The 22,035-nt window shown below is 42.5% G+C and overlaps 1 protein-coding gene across 2 annotated transcripts in view; it reads right to left on the reverse strand.

Moving 5' to 3' along the window:
• The window catches only part of RIMS4 (regulating synaptic membrane exocytosis 4), a 322,400-nt gene that overhangs the window by 120,943 nt on the left and 179,422 nt on the right, over positions 1-22,035 (reverse strand). The window contains exons 2-3 of one of the 2 annotated variants that reach the window (XM_077459796.1): positions 14,090-14,228; positions 3,038-3,142 (exon numbers count right to left, since the gene is read on the reverse strand). In XM_077459796.1, coding sequence (XP_077315922.1) covers positions 3,038-3,142; positions 14,090-14,228 — 244 coding nt within the window. The remainder of the gene's footprint in view (positions 1-3,037; positions 3,143-14,089; positions 14,229-22,035) is intronic. The other variant, XM_077459797.1, reaches the window with a different exon arrangement.

Here is a 22,035-nt window from a genome sequence, read left to right on the forward strand (position 1 = left end):
GGTTTAGCCCTGATGAAGGTGGTTGTGGAAGAGACTCCCTCAAAAGGTGGTTCTTGCAATCTTAGTAGATTGCTTTAAAAAAAAGGCCTGGGTATTGACATTGATTTATAGGTAACGTTGACTCTCGGGGGATCAGGAAGGAATTTTTTTATCTTGTTGTAGCAAACTGGAGCATGCTTTGCTGGGGTTTTCACCTTTCTCTGGATCAAATGTGCTGGGAGGGTGCAGATCGGCTGGGAGTAAAGATGGCCAAAAAGTTAGAGGGGTTTTTAAAAATGGCGATGGGGGGAGGGTCCAGAGGTAGAGATAGTCAGCATGGAACATAGTCCAGAGGGTAGTATTGGGGGCATTAGTGATAGGTTGACTAAAGCACATAAACCCAAGATAAGTATAGCAACAAGTCTTAGTTGCAAACCCAGAACACCCAATAAGAGGATAGTATGCGACCGGTCTAAACAACATGGCAAATTCACCAATGCCAGGAGCCTGGCGGACAAGATGGGTCAACTAGAGATACTGTTTTAAGAGGAGGATTTGGATTTTGTGGGAATTTCAGAGACCTGGTTCAATAGCTCTCATGATTGGCTGGCAACCATTCAAGGGTATACCCTTTATCACAGGAATAGAGAGGGTAAAAAAGGGGGAGGGTTTTGTCTATATATCAAGAATAATGTACAAGTGAATGTGAGAGATGACATCACTAAGAGAGCTAGGGAGGAGGAGGAATCCTTATGGGTAGAGGTCCAAAAGGTAAGGGGAAAATAATACTGGAATTATGCTATAGGATCCCTAAACTGAGGGGGGAGGGGGAGGGGGAGACGGACCTCCTTTCACAATTTGGATTAGCAGCAAGGATGGGAAGTGGCTCGCCAGTTCCTAAATGTCTTGCAGGACAATTTCATGGGTCAGATGGTAGACACACCAACTAGAAATAAAGCGTTACTAGATCTACTGATTTCCAACAATACAGAACTGATCACCGATTTGGAAATACGGGGCAATTTAGGAAACAGCAAACACAGGTCAATTGGCTTCAGTATAAATCACACAAATAGGAAATTTCAAAAGAGCCAACTTCCCTAAACTACGAACCTTGCTACAAGGCATAAATTAGGATAAAATCTTAGGAACAAAGAACCCGGAGGAGAGATGGGTTTGCTTTAAGAGCATATTAAATAAGGGCATTAGCCAGCGCATACCATTGGGTAATATATTTAAAAGAGTAAACAAAAGTCCTGGATGGCTTAACTCCAATGTAAAAATGCATATAAAAGCAAAAGAAGGGATATACAATGTAATACTGACATATAATCACACACATAGATTGGAGTTGATGGGCTTGTGCCTTTTTTCAACCTCACCAACTATGTGACGGTGAGTGAAGGATTGTGTATATGGGATTATATTATTTTATTTTTTTGGTTGACTTGAGTCTTTTTTCAACCAGACTAATTCTGTAACTGTTTTGAGCCTCTGTAATGGATTTTGTTGCAGAATAAAAAAAAATGTATGGAGATGTGCTGCCATCTCCTCAATTTCTCAGTTTGTTTCCACATCCTTTGCTCTCAATGAGGAATAGTGCATATCCTTTCCTCTGTGTGAAGTGACCTCCAGTCACCAAGTAAATAACCTCGTAAGTGAGCATACCATTTGGTGACATGCTCCACCTTATGGGTAAGTAGGTGTGAAAGGGTAAGGTAAGGGTAAGGTAAGGTAAGGGTAACTGGCACTAAATAAAAGGAATGCATCCAGTTGGCACAATCAGACAGTACTGATGCCCAGTGGAGCAAATTAATGTGAATCTGCGTTTAGGCAACCTGCTTCATTTATTACTTATTCTTTCATTAACTTTGACATTTTCTACAATGTAGAATAGTATTGTGCCTTATCACCTGCATTTAGATTCCCCCTCTTTATTTTCTCCAATCCTCCTCCCTTGCCCTTCTATCTGGGTAATTTTCTTTCGCACTGATTGAATATATACATACACTATATTGTCAAAAGTATTGGCACACCTGCCTTGACACACACATAAACTTTAATGGCATCCCAGTCTTAGTCCATAGGGATCAATACTGAGTTGGCCCTTTGCAGCTGTAACAGCTTGAACTCTTCTGGGAAGGCCGTCCACAAGGTTTAGGACTCGGAGTGTGTCTATGGGAATGTTTGACTATTCTTCCAGAAGCACATCTGTGTGGTCAGGCACTGATGTGGAGGAAAAGGCCTGGCTCACAGCCTCTAATTCATCCCAAAGGTGTTCTATCGGGTTGAGGTCAGGACTCCGTGCAGGCAAGCCAAGTTGCTCCATCCCAAACTTGCTCATCCATGTCTTTTTGGGCCTTGCTTTGTGCACCGGTGCGCCATCTCCAAAGTTGGGAACATGAAATTGTCCAAAATGTCTTGATATGCTTATGCCTTAAAGCAGTTGTATACCCCGCTTTCACATTTTTACCTACAGTTAAGCCCATAATAAAGCTTACCAGTAAGTAAAATGAATATTTCCTAAACCTTTATGGTTTAGGAGACATTCACCTTGCATGCAGACACTGACGTCCGTGGTGCATGCGCTCTGAAGGTTTGGCAGATGCTGCTGGAAAATCAGAGCTCCCTACCGCAAAAAGGAATCCCGTGTGCATCCCAGAAGAGTTGAAGCTGTTATAGCTGCAAAGGGTGGACCAACTCAATATTGAACCATACTCACTAAGACTGTGATGCCATTAAAGTTCATGTGCGTGTAAATACCTATAAGGTACAGTTATTGCTCTCAAATATAGGGTCACTGCAATCTAAACTGACTCCTCTTGAAGAAGCTAGTTACTATTAAAAGGCTGATACAGACACTGACGTCTCTATCTCTCAGAGTTATTGCCACTTACTTGGCTGATATTAAAGTACTATTAGATGGCTTTACGCTTAAAGGGTTATTAACAGTCCCACTACTATTTTAGGGCATCCTATGCACCTAACCCTCTGTCTATGGGTTTATGGAGTGAAAAAACAGAGGAGAATATAGTAACAAAACAACACAAAAAGACACCTCCAAGGGGCCATTACAGATGCTGGAACCATCAAGACAGTCACTGGGCCGTCACCGACCTTACAAGTCCTACCATCGTTGGAGGGTCCGCAACAGGACATATGTCTATATAATAAAATACAAAACACAAGAAAACAACAGAAGAAAAACATAAGCATAAAGCGCCTCAAAAGAAGAAGACAAAAGAAGAGAGACAGTCATAAAATGATTCCAGGAGCTATTATCATTATTACAGTCACAATATAATACAAAGAAAGCCCCGATGCTAGAGCAGTAGACATGCTAGAAAGCCAGAGGAAGTCAATATATTCCCGAGGCATATAAAAAAAGGGGGGGGTAAAATGTGGAAGGAAGGGAGTATTTAGGGGAGCATGAAAGAGGGACAAAGGTATGGGAGGAGGAGACTGGGGAGAAGGGAAGGTAGAAGTGGGTGCCATTTTTGGCCCGGCAGCGGCACACCACAGATGAAAAAAAAAAAATTGTAATGCTTCATAAATTTGTGTGTCATCCTTGTACAGGGGTCAACTGTTTGTTTTTACCCTACAATAAACCAAGGATCCACCCTGAGATGTTAAATGTTCACCCGTCTCACTGTTTTGGGAGTCATCCTATGCTTCCCATGTGGGAGAAGGACTACACTATGAATGAAAGATATTTTTTTTTGCCTTTTGTTTTCTGGAAGACACCCACCTAGCTTTGGCCATCGTGCTGTTACGTGTGAGGAAATGTGGCAATAACTGGAAGAAGAATAAAAAACACAAGCATAGATATGGTCTAGTGTGCTACTTGTATGAGTGCAGAAAAATGTATTCTGAATCATGCATAAACAATCTTAATTGGGTCAGGGTTTACTAGAGTTCAGGGCTGGGTGACTTATACAGACAGCTCTCTGGTGCCTCCCCCTGGTTCTGGAAATTTGGAGAACTTTCTGGAAGCTGGAGTGTGGAGGCCAGGAGGGATGTTAGGGGCCAATCGCAGGAGGTGGGCCTGGCATGGGGCTAAACCAACCCTTAAATATGGATGAGTCATGCTGGCAGGGCTGTTGGGGGAGATGGAGTGCTGAGGGGACTGTCAGTGGCCCTTGAGGCAAACCCCCTAGTCTGTGGGGGGGGGGGGGTGCTCTGCTTCAGTTTGGAGCTCAGGTGCTGGCTTGGGAGGATCCTGACAACAGGAAAAGCTTGGAAGGAGTCTTCCTTGAGAGGCAGCGGGAGCAAGGAGGACAGTGTGAGTACTACAGCCCAGTGCAGGAACTTACAAGGGTTGAGGTTGCCACATGTAGCAGGTCTCTATGGAAGATAGCGGTGTGCATAAATCTTCCCTAACCTTGCCCTGGGAGATCTCCGGAGCAGTCAGGCTGGTGGAGAAGCAGCCAGGTGGACTAGCATTTCTCGCAGTTGGTAGAAATGGGATCAGTGTCTACAAGGGAGTTGGAGGTACTCCAGGATGCAGTTCACAACACAATTGTGTGCTATTTCCTAAAGGGTCTGACAGTTTCTAGCCTTTAAGGGGCTTTTGCTTTTCTAACAAAGACTGTTAGCTGCCAAGACGGGAATCAATCAGAGCTGTACAGTCTAGAAAAAGAATCAATTGGAGTTGTACAGAGTAAAAAGAAGAATCAATTGTAGTTGTACAGAGTAAAGAAGAAGAATCATTTGGAGTTGTACATAAAGAGGAAGCTGTCCCTGGTTTTGTTGCAGTCAGACATCAGGCATTCCATAATCCCTATTCCCCATCCAAGTTATCACCTATAATAAAACATAAAAACAAAGCTCAAAGACCGTTCCTTGTCTCTGGAGAAAGTGTGGAAGTTATTTGTTGCCTGGCTGTGCAGCAGTGGGAAACCCTGCCATCTCCAACCCCTACGGGGGTAGTGCTACAGTTCCATAAACATTGGGAAAAAATTGGAAAATAAACATTGGAAAAAAAGTAATAGGTTCTTTCGTTAACTCACAACTACTGATGCTCATCTTTGAGGCATTCCACCATCAAAGCCCTAAAAAAACTGGGTGTGACAGATCACGTGACTTTCCTAACGAGATGTAGTGTTTGGGCCTAAAGGTCAACCACCAGGCCCACATTGTCCCACTTGGGAGGGAAGCAGTTAGATAACTCTGCCTAGACCACAATGACAGTTAATCAGTGAGTATGATAAATGAACAGAGATGTGGGGAAAAAGGGGAAGGTGGGTATCAGTGGGATATTGAACATTTAAGAGAGCTTGAATGGACAAAGTCATAGATTCTCTTTAAGCAGGAGAAATAAAAGGAAATACAGATTATCACATTTCTTTTGTTCACCGCAGTTTCTTTTCAATATCACCTTTGTTTGCACTGCTTCAAAATCACTTGCCTTTAGCTTTGACAGGCAAACTGATGGCATTAGGCCATCAACAGTAAATTGTGGTTGTTAAAATTATTGCTTTACTGGATGTCTGACAGGTCAGAAAAAAATACTTATCTTTATTTTGAAAAATAAATGTTTTGTGAGAAGGACCTGCTCGATGGCATTAATGGGTCTCATCTAGCAACACACTGAAAGGACAATAACCTATCAGAAAAATGTCAGACATTATAATATTGTAACATTAAAGTTATCATCATAAGAAATCAAGAGGTAGAACCCTGAAAATTACATCCAAAAAAGCAAATAACGGAGATTCGGGAAATGTTTCTGGTTGTGGCCAAATAGTAAAAGGTCAATTGCGAGTTTACATCAAGTAAAGATTCGAGAAGAAGGGGAGAAAAGTGTAATTTGTAATGTACAATAACTTATTTTACCTGATCTCCTAAATTCTTTTAATCGGTGTGCCTTCTAGGGATCGGTGGCCTGTGTATATATATATATATATATATATATATATATATATATATATATATATATATATAGCCCTCTATGGCATGTGAGTTACAAACTGTGTTTGTGAATTGAGTGAATTAGTGGAGATAAGTCTGTTAAGATCGGAATGTGTCTGCATTTTTTTTTTCTCAGCAGGTCAGTGTGTAGGCAGGTGCAATCTGTCTTCTCCACTGTAGGTGTCGCTCTACCGCAGCGACAATGCAGGTTGGGGAGGAAGTTGAGAGGAACTTGGTTCCTCTATGATATCCTCGTCACAGGGAGGCAACTATCCGATTGGATGCTGACCCCCCATGTGACTCTGGAGGCCAACTTGGGTCAGACCCATGTCACGCTTTATGGGAGAGGTTAACGTTGGGAAAGGATCCCCGTCTGTCAGGAACAGTACTTACAGTAGAGACAGGGAAAGATTCCATAGTATTAGGGACAGTGCAGAGACTACCTTCATCTGAAACCTTTCCATTTGGGTGTGGACCTGACAGGCCACATTCTGCTCCTCATTGCAGACGCTGTCCACATCCTCCATTCTGCAACGCATTGGTCCACCACTGTTTAAGTTGTAAGTGGCTCCTGCGAATGTTGTATTTGCTGAACATTTCTACAGTACTGCCAAACTTGGAATCTGTGTGTTCATTGCCAGCCGCACGATGCTGGACCTAACCCACAGGCGGGCAACATTCACTGTGATTGACTTGGATCTACATCACAGGATAATGTGATCTATGATGGATTTTCATCTTGAGACATGTTTTTTTGTGGGGGGTTAATAAAGGACTTGTGGGGGTGCATATATGCAAGTACCCCTTTATTTTAAAGGGTACTTCCAAATTCTGTAAAGTCCTGCCCCTTGCAGAACCCCATCTCAACTGGGGGGGGTTATGATGAAGGGGCCCTAGTCCTCAAGAGGGAGCATGCCTACATGGGTTAGGGAAGGTTTGATGAAGTTCAGTGAGTGTCTGAATGGGAAGTTATCCTTTTTATATCTATAGGGAGTCTGATAAAAATGAAAAGACGCCAATCAGTGTTCCCCAATCCCAGGGGAGTATGGCACCATTGGCGGTGCTTACCCTAGTGTGCCTCCTTTGTGGAACTGATGTGCAGAAGGAAAGTTTTGGTCCTCTGTGTGAGGTACAGCCTTAAGGTAAAATGCAGTGGTTATCACTACCATTTGTTTTGTAATACTAATGTTTAAATCAAAAGATGAAAGAACATAATGTTGAATTATGGAAACAAAAAAGCTGCTATGGGGCCACAGGCTGGGCACTAGGGATCTTAATTAAATGCATGAGCACATGGAAAGCTTCTCCATTTTTTTCCTAGAAAAGCACATTTTGGTAAAAAAGCCACATCCGAGGGAAATTGCATGAAAAAAGGTGAAGGGTCAGCTAGCATCCGGTCCTACTTAACTACAGGACTTTAAAGGCTTCAACATGGGAGACAACAACAACATCTATATAAAAGTAACATCTTATTTAACCAATTAAAAAAATCAATGAATAAAACAAGGGCTTAGCAGCCTTAACACCATCCAATAATTACTGTTGCAAATAAATGATACAGGGATGGTAAGACTGCAGTAATTATGAATTAGCATAGTAGTGAAGTAGAGACTATATGCTTCCGATAACCGAGTATGCCAGGTCTATGTTTTGCCAATCAAATGGCTTCTTCAGGACCCGATAAGTCACATTCGAGCAACAGTAGTTGTGACGGATCATGCAGCGTCCTTCAGCTTCCCTTTTCTTGCCCCTGTGCCCGCCTCCAGGCTACTTTTTAGACGCCGCATGATCCATCACAACTACTGTTGCTCTACTGTGTCTTATTGGGTCCAAAAGAAGCAGTTTAATTGGCTAAACGTAGACCTGGTGTACTCGGTTATCAGAAGAATGCAGTCTCTGCTTTGCTACTATTATAACCCATACTTACCACAGTCTTTTGATACCTGTATAATTCATATGCAACAGTACTTTTATGTTATCGTTGAATTCTATAGCAAATCATTTACATTAACCTGATCATATGTTCATATACAGTTGTGCTCATAAGTTTACATACCCTGGCAGAATTTATGATTTCTTGGCCATTTTTCAGAGAATATGAATGATAACAAAAAACTTTTCTTTCACTCATGGTCAGTGTTTGGCTGAAGCCATTTATTATCAATCAACTGTTTACTCTTTTTAAATCATAATGGCAACAGAAACTACCCAAATGATCCTGATTAAAAGTTTACATACCCTGGTGATTTTGGCCTGATAACATGCACACAAGTTGACACAGATGGGTTTAAACAGCTATTAAATGTAACCATCCTCACCTGTGATCTGTTTGCTTGTAATTAGTGTGTGTGTATGAAAAGGTCAATGAGTTTCTGGACTCCTGGCAGACCCTTGCATCTTTCATCCAGTGCTGCACTGAGGTTTCTGGATTCTGAGTCATGGGGAAAGCAAAAGAATTGTCAAAGGATCTGCAGGAAAAGGTATTTGAACTGTATAAAACAGGAAAAGGATATAAAAAGATATCCAAGGAATTGAGAATGTCAATTTCAGTAGTGTTCAAACTCTAATCCAGAAGTGAAAAATGAGGGGTTCTGTTGAAATCAAACCACGGTCAGGTAGACCAACTAAAATTTCAGCCACAACTGCCAGGAAAAATTTTCGGGATGCAAAGAAAAAAACACAAATAACTTCAGGTGAAATACAGGATTCTCTGAAAAAGTGTGGCTGTTTCAAGATGCACAATAAGGAGGCACTTGAAGAAAGATGGGCTGCACGGCCGAGTCGCCAGAAGAAAGCCATTACTATGCAAATGCACAAAGTATCCTGCTTACAATATGCCTAACAGCACAGAGACAAGCCTTAAACCTTCTGGCACAAAGTAATTTGGAGTGATGAGCCCAAAATTGAGCCACAACCATAAACCCTACATTGGGAGAGGAGTCAACAAGGCCTATGATTAAAGGTACGGCGGTGGATCGGTGATGTTTTGGGGATGTGTGAGCTATAAAGGCACAGGAAATTTGGTCAAAACTGTTAGATGAATACAGTATCTTATCAAAAAATACAGGAGGAACATTTGCATTTATCAGCCAGGAAGCTGCACATGGGACGTACTTGGACATTCCAACATGACAATGATCCAAAACACAAGGCCAAGTCGACCTGTCATTGGCTACAGCAGAATAAAATGAAGGTTCTGGAGTGGTCATCTCAGTCTCCTGACCTCAATATCATTGAGCCACTCTGGGGAGATCTCAAACGTGCAGTTCATGTAAGACAGCCCAAGAGTTTACAGGAACTGGAGGCTTTTTGCCAAGAGGAATGAGCAGCTTTACCATCTGAGAAGATAAAGAGCCTCATCCACAAATACCACAAAAGACTTCAAGCTGTCATTGGTGTTAAAGGGGGCAATACACGGTATTACGAACTGAGGAATGTAAACTTTTGATCAGGGTCATTTGGGTAGTTTTTGTTACCATTATGATTTAAAAAGAGTAAACACAGTTGATTGATAATAAATGGCTTCAGCCAAACACTAACCATGAGTGAAAGAAAAGGTTTTGTGTTATCATTCATATTCTCTGAAAAATGGCCAAGAAATCATAAATTCTGCCAGGGTATGTAAACTTATGAGCACAACTGTATATACTGAAAAATCACTATAAATATGTTAACAGATAAAAGGACAAACTACTGATTAGTAAGATAAGGCAGAATACATATGCCATGCAGTACACGAACCATAAAAAAAGCTGCTGCTTATGGATGAATGGACAACTCTGCTTCATAGTCTTCTTTTAACAGAAAATCTTAGTTTTATGCTTTATAACACCCAAAGATGTTCCAAGATCGGTTCACTGAGCATATGAAATGAACAATGCTACGACTTACTTCTGCTCCAAGTCTATTTCATGCTACATTCTGCAGACCGGGCATTAATCTAATGAACAGATATGTCTTTTTTTGTGAAAAACACAATTTTTTTACTGAATGATGTTTAAATAAACAGAAGACATAAGTGATTCCAGGGCAAGGATCCCACTTCCTGAACCCAGTTCTTTTTGTTTAGAAGAAGATTAAACGTGCAACTTCAGCCTGAACTTTTTAGTAAATATAAACGGCTAATTACCTTTTCTCATTAGCAGTATATAGCATTCTTGTGACATGTGCGAGTGTCTGGTTAAAACTTGTTGGAGGAGTTTTCATTCTACTCTGACTGTCCCATGACCCTCTGTCTGAACAGTGCTGATTGGCCCTGTGCCGATCCCATGCACCCTCCCAAGAAAAAACAAAAACTCTAGCAATACACACCAAACTGAGCATGTGCAGAGTGCCCCCAAGGCTCTGTTCTATCAGGAGATGGGTTGGGGACTGTGGAAGAAGGGGAGGTTCAGAGAAGACAAGATCGAACAGCCTTTTTACACAATGAGCAGCCCCTTAGGTTCCACAGTGAGTCTATCAAGCATGCTTTATCCCCTTATACAGAATGATTTTACTGTTGTGGGTTTAGTTACACTTAAATCTTTTCTAAGAAAGACAGTTTTCATGGTAATCCAGGGGTGTCACACTGGCAGCTCTCCAGCTGTTAAGAAGTTAAATGCCTCATGGGACTTGTAGCAACAGCTGGAGGGCCACCAGTTTGACACCTGTGTGTTCACCCATATCTTCACTATTTTGTGTTGCCAACCCTGAACACATACGCAAATATTGACTTCTGGCCTTACACTGATTTACTTGATCTATATACTTGTTCAAGGTCAGTGAAGTACTGAAACCAGAGGGTTGGTATAATAAATGAATACAAATCCATAATGAGGTCCATAAAGGCAGCCCCCATATTTCTTTAAAGTGTACCAGTGCAAATATTATGGAAAATAGATTTACACATTCTTATTAACCACTTAAAAATCAGCGCATCTTGGTCTTTTAAGAGGTTTTAAAATGCCAGGAGGAGGGGCAGGGTTTCTGATCATGTGACCACTGTGATTAGCTGTCACAGCGGTCACATGATTGGAAAGCTCCCGATCGCAAGTAGAGATCGGAAACTTTCCATTAGCCCCTGGTAACTCTGCCGGGAGCGTGCAGGGCGTGCACTCTTGGCCCAGTCCTGTTTACATTCTGGTACACACATATGCAGCCTCTCAACATTAAGGCCCACCTACTGATAGGCTGCATATATGTGTTCCGCCCGCACAAAGGGGTTAAGAAGTAAAATAACTTTAAATAAGCCCTCACTGACTTCTCTATCTGTGGACATTGTGGATAAATTCATCCTCTGCTTAGCTTCTAATGCAATGCATGCAGAAGCCGTAACAGAATTTCTGTTGAGATCTTTAACCCCTTGCCGCCCGCCCACCGTCAAATCACGTCGGGGTGATGCGGCTCTTGTTTTGGGTGGATGTCATATGACAAACCTCCAGAACGACCACTCTCGTGCACCCGTGGGGGCACGCAATGTGGCGATCGGTGGTGTGGTGTGTCAGTATGACACACCACTACACCAATGTCAGTAAAGAGCCTCTAAGAGAGACTCTTTACCACATGATCAGCCGTGTCCAATCACGGCTGATCACGATGTAAACAGAAAGAGCCGTTGATTGGCTTTTCCTCACCCGTGTCTGACAGGCGTGAGTAGAGGAGAGCCTATTGGCTGCTCTCCTGACAGGGGGGGTCTGTGCTGATTGTTTATCAGCGCAGCCCCCCTCGGATGCCCATCCAGGACCACCAGGATGCTGCCAGGACCACCAGGGATTGCCACCACACTGGACCACCAGGTATGCCACCCTAGACAACCAGGGGAATGCCAATCAGTGCCCAGGCAGCTGCCAATGACTGCCCACCCCCAATGCCTGCCAGTGACAGTGCCATCAGTGATGCCTATCAATTCCATCTATCAGTGCCGCATATCAGTGCCCATCAGTGCCGCCTATCAGTACCACTTATAAGTACCCATCAGTGCAGCCTTTTAGTGCCCATCAGTGTTGCCTATCAGTGCCCACCAGTGCCACCCATGAGTGCCCATCAGTGCTGCATATCAGTGTCACCCATCAGTGCCGCCTGGCTGTGCCCATTAGTGCCGCCTATCAGTGCCCATTAGTGCCACCTCATTGGTGCCACCTTATCAGTGCCTGTTAGTTCCGCCTTATCAGTGCCCATCAGTGCCCATCAGTGAAGGAGAAAACTTACTTATTTACAAAATTTTATAACAGAAACAAAAAGAGAAACTTTTTTTTTACATTTTAAAAAACCCAGAGGTGACCAAATACCACCAAAAGAAAGCTCTATTTGTGGGAACAAAATTATAAGTTAGTTATAAAATTTGTTTGGGTACAGCGTAGCATGACCGCGCAATTGTCATTTAAACAGCGACAGCGCTGAAAGCTGAAAATTGGCTTGAGCAGGAAGGGGGTGTAAGTGCTCGATATTGAAGTAGTTAAAAATGAATTTGTCCATAGTAGCTGCAGATATAGGGACAAGTCAGGGACTGTTTGAAAACTTTCTTGCTGATTGCACAATTCATTATTTACATATTTGTTAGCAAAGTCTGGACACAAACGCACTTTAACCAGTTTAAATAGAGAGAACACAAAGTAAGCAGAGGGAATTTGTGTTATGCCATATTAAATCTATTACAGAATGCTAGTTCTTTTATGCTGTTGGTTTGTGTGACCTAAAAGTACTTAAAGCTCAGCTCAGCGAAACTTAAAAATGATCTCTTGCAAGTGGAGTTTTGCATACACTGCAAGGGTTAATTGCTTGTTTAGGTAAAGCAGACATACAAAAGAAGATCTACTTACCAAATGCTTCGCACTGCAAGTACACTATATTGCCAAAAGTATTGGGACACCTGCCATTATGCATATGAACTTTAATGGCATCCCAGTCTTAGTCTGTAGGGCTCAATATTGAGTTGGCCCACCCTTTGCAGCTATAACAGCTTCAACTCTTCTGGGAAGGCTTTCCACAAGGTTTAGGAGTGTGTCTATGGGAATGTTTGACCATTCTTCCAGAAGCACTTTTATGATGTCAGGCACTGATGTTGGACAAGATGGCCTGGCTTGCAGTCTCTGCTCTAATTCATCCCAAAAGTGTTCTATCGGGTTGAGGTCAGGACTCTGTGCAGGCCAGTCAAGTTCCTCCACCCAAAACTCGTTCATTCATGTCTTTATGGACCATGCTTTGTGCACTGGTGCACAGTCAAACTGTTCCCACTAAGTTGGGAACATGAAATTGTCCAAAATGTCTTGGTATGCTGATGCTTTAAGAGTTCCCTTCACTGGAACTAAGGGCCAAGCCCAACCTCTGAAAAGCAACCCCACACCATAATCCCCCCCTCCACCAAATGATTTGGACCATGTACACAGCAAGGTTCATAAAGACATGGACGAGCGTGTTTGGGGTGGAGTAACTTGACTGGCCTGCACAGAGTTCTGACCTCAACCCGATAGAACACCATCCAATGTCAGTGCCTGGCCTCACAAATGTGCTTATGGAAGAATGGTCAAACATTCCCATAGACACACTCCTAAGCCTTGCGGACAGCCTTCCCAGAAGAGTTGAAGCTGTTATAGCTGCAAAGGGTGGGCCAACTCAATATTGAACCCTACGGATTAAGACTGGGATGTTATTAGCTCTTGTACACATGGTCGGAGATTCCGACGGAATGTGTCCTATCGGACCGTTTTGTCGGTTCTTCCGACTGTGTGTGGTCTCCATCGGACTGTTTCCGTCGGAATATCCGACGGACCAACTTTTCCAACTTGCCGGTAAAATTTTCTGACAAAATGCTCCGATCGGACATACTCCGATCATGTGTAGCCTACTCCGACGGACAAAGTGCCACGCATGCTCAGATCAAATTCCTAGACCAAAGCTATTGGCTACTAGCCTGAAGGTAGTCCCGTCCTAACGCAATAACGTAATCACGTTATGTACAATCGGATTTTCTGACAACTTTGTCCGACCATGTGTATGCAACAGTTTTAGCCAAAATCCGTCGGATTTGGTTGCCGGAATGTCCGACCGTGTGTACAAGGGCTTAAAGTTCATGTGCGTGTAAAGGGAGGTGTCCCAAAACTTTTGACAATATAGTGTATTTTTACAAAGTGTTCTCATACTTTAAAATATACTCTACAGCAGAAATGCCATAAATTAATACTTAACTGGTAGAACAAAAAAGATAGGTGACTGAATAACTTACTTTCCTTCTGATCCATAGCTGTTCATACTATCTTCTATAGACTCATGGCTTGCTTGGCGTACCGTCCGACTAGGCATCTCAACAGCAAGCCCAGTCTCTGTACTCCGCTGAATAGCACCTTTAAGTTTCCGTCCATCTTCTGGAAAACACAAAATTTTTACAAATTTTATAACAATTATGTGAAACAGAGGGAACATATTCAAAAGAGCTAAGGTTGTCCTAAATTCCTGGATAGCTCTATAAAGTAAATATCTCCCGCTAGTAATATCCGTGTAATACAAGTCATCAGAGCTGAAAAAAAGGTGCTTCTAAGCAATGCATTTTCCACTTAAAATACTATCGTTCTTGAAAGCTGCTCAACTGCAGTGCGACAAATGCTGGCATGCATGCATGCAGTGGAGGTATGCATATTTTCCATTGCAAGAGAAATAAATTGGATTTTGTCACATTTCTGGACAGCAGCCCCTTTAAGATGCAATGATCAAATTATGTATATTGTGATAATTGATTTTAATGAAATGCAATTATGTTTTTACGGGATAGCATACAATGTGCAGCCATCCCCTGCAACCCAATCATTTCTGACTTGTCTTACGTTATTCTTGACACTGTCATGACTTCTCAAGTTCAAGTTTCACCATCACCGGGTTAAAAGGAATATAGTATTTATTTAAACCACTCAGCTTAACCACTCGGCATCTGGGCCAATTCTGACTCTTCGCTTCTGCGTGTAAAAATCTACTTTTTTTTTTGCTAGAAAATTCCCCCAAACATTATATACAGGGGATTTTACAAGACCAGTGGCCAGGAGGAACAGCAGGCACAGCCACCACCGGTCTTATTAACAAGGCCAATTCTGACATTTCTCTCCTACATGTAAAAATCTGTATATTGCTAGAAAATTACTTAGTGCCCTCAAACCTTATATATGTTTTTTAGCAGAGACTTTAGAGAATAAAATGGCAATCAGTGCACTCTGTTAGGGTATTTACGCAGCAATTTTTTCTTAGATTCCCCCAAACATTATATACAGGGTATTTTACAAGACCAGTGGCCAGGAGGAACAGCAGGCACAGCCACCAGCGGTCTTATTAACCAGGCCAATTCTGACATTTCTCTCCTACATGTAAAAATCTGTATTTTGCTAGAAAATTACTTAGAACCCCCAAACCTTATATATGTTTTTTAGCAGAGACTTTAGAGAATAAAATGGCAATCGGTGCACTTTGTTATGGTATTTACGCAGCAATTTTTTCAAACGCAATTCTTTGGGGAAAAACTACACTATAATGAATTTTAATGCAAAAAATCACAATATATATAACCCATTTTTTTGTAAGATATAAAAGTTGATATTACGCTAAGTAAATAGATACCCAACATGTCAAGCTTTAAAATTGCACATGCTCGTGGAATGGCGCCAAACTACAGTACTTAGGCGACACTTAAACATGGTTTACAGGTTACATGTTTAGAGTTACAGAGGAGGTCTAGTACTAGAATTATTGATCTCGCTCTGACGTTCACGGCAATATCTCACGTGTGGTGTAAATCGTCACTCTTTTTTTGTTAATAGCGCAAAAAATAAAAACCGCAGAGGTGATCAAATACCACCAAATGAAAGCTATATTTGTGGGAAAAAAAGGATGTCAATTTTGTTTGGGTGCAATGTCACAGGACTGCTCAATTGTCAGTTAAAGCGACGCAGTGCCGTATCACAAAACGTGGTCAGAAAGGGGGTAAAATCTTCCGGGGCTGAAGCAGTTAATTTTGATTTTTAATTTATTATTTTATTTGTATTATTTTTTATTTTTTTATTTATGCACTGTCCCTTTCATTTTTTATTTTGATCACTTTTATTCCTACCACAATAAATGTAAACATCCCTTGTGATAGAAATAAGGCATTAAGGTCCCCTTTATGGGGAGATCTGCAGTCTATAAGACTCCAGATATCTTCGCTACCCTGGAAAGCATGAGAGCAAAAAAACAAAAAAAAAAAACATTGATCTCTGCTTTTAGGGAAAAAATATAGCAGTATTTAAATCTGCTATTATATATATATATATATATACACATACATATACACACACACACACAGTGCCTTGAAAGGGTGTTCATACCCTTTGACATTTTGTCATGTTACAACCAAAAATGTATGCGATAGACCAACACAATGGCACATAATTGTGAAGTGGAAGGAAAAGGATAAATGGTTTTGCAAATTTTTTACAAATAAATATGTTGCAATTTCGGGATGTCTCTACCAGCTTTGCACATCTAAAGAGTAATATTTTTGCCCATTCTTCTTCTTTGAAAAATAGCTCAAGCTCTGTCAGATTGGATGGAGAGTGTCTGTGAACAGCAATTTTGCCACAGATTCTCAATTGGATTTAGGCCTGGACTTTGCCTGGGCCATTCTAACACATGAATATGCTTTGATCTAAACCATTCCATTGTAGCTCTGGCTGTATGTTTAGGGTCGTTGTCCTGCTGGAAGGTGAACCTCTGCCCCAGTCTCAAGTCTTTTGCAGGCTCTTATAAATTTGCCCTGTATTTGACTCCATCCTTCTTTCCATCAACTCTGACCATCTTCCTTGTCCCTGCTGAATAAAAGCATCCCCACAACATGATGCTGCCACCACCATGTTTCACGGTGGGGGTGGTGTGTTCAGGGTTCTTTGGAGAGGTGAAAGAGCGTGAACTCACAGCTCCTCCACCGCTCCTCCCTATTGATATCAATGGGGCAGCGCTGCTATACCGCCGGCAAAACGCTGCTGTGGCGACATTTTGCAGGCGGATTTAGCTCCTTTTCGGCCACTAGCGGGGGGTTTAAACTTCCCCCGCTAGCGGCCGAATAGCGCGGCTACAATGACGGTAAATTGCCGCTAAAAGCTAAAAGCTTTACCGCCGACACCCTAGGCGGCACAGTGTGAAAGGGCTTTTAGTGGGCCCTGAGGACAGGGTTGATGGCCACTGCTCTAACAAACCAGGACTTCACAGAACAGCTGTATTTATACTGAGAATAAATTACACACAGGTGGACTCTATTTACTAATTGGGAAGGCAATTGATTCCACTAGAATTTAGTTTAGGGGTATCAGAGTACACAAAATGTGGAAAATTTGAAGGGGTGTGAATATTTTTTCAAGGCACTGTATATATATATTGCTTGACAACACAAATTTGGCCAATCACATGGTAGCAACTCAATGTATTTAGGCATCTAGACGTGGTGAAGATGTTCAAACAGAGCATCAGAATGGGGAAGAAAGGGTATTTAAGTGACTCTGAACGTGGCATGGTTGTTGGTACCAGAAGGGCTGGTCTGAGTATTTCCGAAAAAGAGAAAATATCCAGTGAGCGGAGGTTGTGTGGACGAAAATGCCTTGTTGATGTTAGAACAAAATGGGCAGACTGCTTTTAGATGATAGAAAGGCAACACTAACTCAAAAATCCACTTGTTACAACTAAAGTATGCACAATACCATCTCTGAATGCACAACACTTATTGATTACCGTATATACTCGAGTATAGGCCGACCCGAATATAAGCCGAGGCCCCCAATTTACCCCCAAAAAAACTGGCAAACTTATTGACTCGTGTATAAGCCGAGGGTAAGACATGCCTGTCCATCCCTGTGTGTGTGTCCGTCCATCCCTGTGTGTCCGTCCATCCCTGTGTGTCCGTCCATCCCTGTGTGTCCGTCCATCCATCCCTGTGTGTGTGTGTCTCCATCCATCCATCCATCCCTGTGTGTGTGTGTGTGTGTGTGTGTGTGTGTGTGTGTGTGTGTGTGTGTGTGTGTGTGTGTGTGTGTCCAGCCTACCTGTGTCCTGAGCCTTTGTCCCGAGCCTCCGTCCCGTGCCGAGCCTCCTTGCCTCCGTGCCTCGCCGCCGTGCCTCGCCGCCATGCCTTGCCTCCGGTCCCGTCCCGTCCCGTCCCGTGCCGTGCCGTCCTGTGCCTTGCCTCCGTCCCGTGCCCTCTTCGTTCGTCGGCGGCCATTGTAAAATTCAAAAGCTGCGCCGCCGCCTTCGCCTGTGATAGGCGGAACACTGAATTTCCCAGCAGCCTGTGTTCCGCCTATCACAGACGTCGTATCATCCTCGTCCGTAGTACGAGGATGATACGAAGTCCGTGATAGGCGGAACACAGGCTGCTGGGAAATTCAGTGTTCCGCCTATCACAGGCGAAGGGGGAGCCGGAGGCGCGGCTTTTGAATCAGAATGGCCGCTGTCTGTCTGCTCGACACGCTGATCGAGCGGGCAGACAGCGATGACTCGAGTATAAGCCGAGGGGGGCACTTTCAGCCTCAAAAAAGAGGCTGAAAATCTCGGCTTATACTCGAGTATATACGGTACTAACAATAAGCACAGGGGTGCTTTTTTGACTGGAGTGTACCTTTAGGCCTCATGCACACTGGATGTTTTTGGACGTTTTTACAGCAGCTGTTTTTGGCAGTAGACGTTTTTTTCAACAGTCATTAAATATGTTATCTTATGTGTCCATGCACACACAGGCTGTTATCAGCAGTTTTGGGCAGTAATGTTTTTGAGCAGTAAAAAAAACAAAAAAAACTAGTGGGTTCGGAGAGACGTTTTTCAGCTGTAAAAACGCCCTAATGCTGATAAACATCAATAAACGCTCAAAAACGTCACTCGCCAGTTTTTAACGTTTTTGATCCATTGTTAAAAAAAAAAATTAAAAAATTAAAAAAAAAAACGCTAACATGGGAAAAACAGTAAAAAGGCTAAAAAACGATATTGCAAAAATGTTGAAAAAAGTTGAAAAACTCACTGCAAAGTTACTGACATTTTTATAACGTTATTTTAACGTCCAGTGTGCATGAGGCCTTCAAGCGTAACTCCACTTTTGTTGAGAAAAAAACATTCCCCTCTGGGTGATCAATGTACATTGCAAGGATTATAACAAACTTTGTTGCAGATTCCTTGAAAGTATTTCCTTGCAGATTGTATTGAAAGTACCGTATATACTCGAGTATAAGCCGAGATTTTCAGCCTCTTTTTTGAGGCTGAAAGTGCCCCCCTCGGCTTATACTCGAGTCATCGCTGTCTGCCCGCTCGATCAGCGTGTCGAGCAGACAGACAGCGGCCATTCTGATTCAAAAGCCGCGCCTCCGGCTCCGCCTTCGCCTGTGATAGGCGGAACACTGAATTTCCCAGCAGCCTGTGTTCCGCCTATCACGGGCATCCGCTCATCCTCGTACTACGGACGAGGATGATACGACGTCCGTGATAGGCGGAACACAGGCTGCTGGGAAATTCAGTGTTCCGCCTATCACAGGCGAAGGAGGAGGCGCGGCTTTTGAATTTTACAATGGCCGCCGACGAAGAGGGCACGGGACGGAGGCAAGGCAACGCACGGGACAGGACGGGACGGGACGGGACGGGACGAAGGCAAGGCACGACACGGGACGGAGGCTCGGGACAAAGGCTCGGGACACAGGTAGGCTGGACACACACACACACACACACACACACACACACACACACACACACACACACACGGATGGAGACACACACACACGGATGGATGGATGGATGGAGACACACACACACACAGGGATGGATGGATGGATGGAGACACACACACACACAGGGATGGATGGATGGATGGATACACACACACACAGGGATGGATGGATGGATGGATGGAGACACACACACACAGGGATGGATGGATGGATGGAGACACACACACACAGGGATGGATGGATGGATGGAGACACACACACACAGGGATGGATGGATGGATGGACACACACACACACAGGGATGGATGGACGGACACACAGGGATGGACGGACACACAGGGATGGACGGACACACACACAGGGATGGACAGGCATGTCTCACCCTCGGCTTATACACGAGTCAATAAGTTTGCCAGTTTTTTTGGGGGTAAATTGGGGGCCTCGGCTTATATTCGGGTCGGCCTATACTCGAGTATATACGGTATCTCTCAAAAAATGACATTTTTGTTGCAGAGGATGCCTGAATTCTGACTTGTATCTTAGGCAGACTTCTGGGAAAATTGGTGAGCCAATCACACAAGCAGGAAATGATGTTTCTGGGGAGTGGTCAGTACACACTCAGTGTACAGAACAACTCCAGGTAGCCATATTGCAATATATTCTCAAAAAATTACATTGGCTGCAGATTGAAAAGGAAAGGTAATTTTTAATAACATTTGATTACAAAATGATTAGTGTTGCAATCATATGCGCTATATTCTTTTTTCTTTAGTTTCTATTTTTTTCCCCCCATGAAAATGGAGTTACCCTTTAATGTGTAATCACACGTTTGGGGCAGTTATACTTATAACAGAGCTCAAACTCTAAAGTCCTTAGTGATGAATAAGATTACAGAGTTCATGCACCATATATATATCCCCCCCTTCCCCCTTTCTTCCCTCCCCCCCCCTTTTTTTTTTCTCATATTCCTTGTGCAAGCCTTGTAATGAAACCCATACGATATTAATTCTTACCTTGTTTATAATTTTTTAGTCCTTTTTAACACAACCCCCCCATGTCCGCCCCCAGGGGGAACACCCATCCCTGGGTGTTCCAGCTATGCTGTCTGTTGCCCTAGTGGGCTTCGATTGATGAGTCGTACTGGTTTAACTTAATACTCCAATATCAATGTGCCTTTCACATTTCAGTTGTTTTTTTACCTTTTTTGTTACCATAATCCTGTATGGTATCTTTTATAGATGTTTTGGTTGACACCTCCTGAGGAAGGCACTGGACGCGAAACTAGTTGAGGTTCACGTCTATACCAACGTCATTGTGCCTCTACGTACCTGTGGGGGTTATATATTAAGGATTTTTAACTGTTTCGTTATTATGGATTTTGCAACAATTGCTTTGATGTTTTTGTTAATTAATTAATTAATTTTGTTAATTTATGTATGTTTTTTTTGTATATTTTGTAATAAATACTATTTTTATAAATGTCCTATTGTGTAATTGGGTACCGTGATAGTCCGATTTATTTTTGGTGATTGAGGGCAATTTTTGGAGTAGCCCTTGTTCAATCCCTTCTTTTTCCACCATATAGAAATTACATCTCATCTTTAGTTCACCTCTACATGGGCATTCCACTGAACATTCCATTTTTCATCTATAAGATGTCTATCTAGAAAAACACAAATTGATGCAGACTCATCTTCATCAGCCAGGGAAAAAATTCTCCCAATTTGTACAAATAGAGCTGTTTTCGACTCAATTTGCCTTTTCCGACACCTCCAACAGATGACCACGATAATACTAGTTTTTAATACAACGTGTGGATGCTACATGAGAATTTACAGCAAAGAGAAGAGCTAAAAATCAATAAACAGGAGGTAGAAACATGATAGTTTTGTTAAAATGAACTGACGCGGGTCGAAAGTGAACATACAGAGGAAAGCACTAAGACTAGCAGTGTCTGGGGGGATGGCGGCACGATGGCCTAGTTATGTCACCTTCAACAATTTATAACCAAGTTGGAGAGAACAAAATATCCTTTTGTTGTAACTGCTGGTTAAAATATGCATGAATCAAGGAAATTGGAACTAAAGAACTCGAACAAAGCATATTTTACAGTCTTCATGCAAAATTCTATCAGTAGAATTCGAGATGGCATTGTGTTGCCATGTGTCTAGGAATTGGCAGGTATTGCAAGGGACAGATGGAATGCTGCATCCTAAGTGCTGACATAGCAGGGAAAACAGGAGCACAGTGCACTCATTACATGGGCTGCTTAGCAAGCAGTAATACTTTACCAGTCACATGGTACTGATGAGTAATATCTCCCTGGTGCATATTGTAAGTGCTTTTTTTTTAAACCACCAATGAAATACACTTAAATTAATTTAGCAAATTTCACCTGTCACCCGAAAATTTCAATATTTAACTGTTCTCTAGAAATTCCCTTCTGCCATTT

Source organism: Lithobates pipiens, unplaced genomic scaffold (assembly GCF_037356315.1).
Source record: "Lithobates pipiens isolate NorthernLeopardFrog02 unplaced genomic scaffold, aLitPip1_a1.2 Scaffold_28, whole genome shotgun sequence".
In the NCBI taxonomy this organism is placed as follows: Eukaryota; Metazoa; Chordata; class Amphibia; order Anura; family Ranidae; genus Lithobates; species Lithobates pipiens.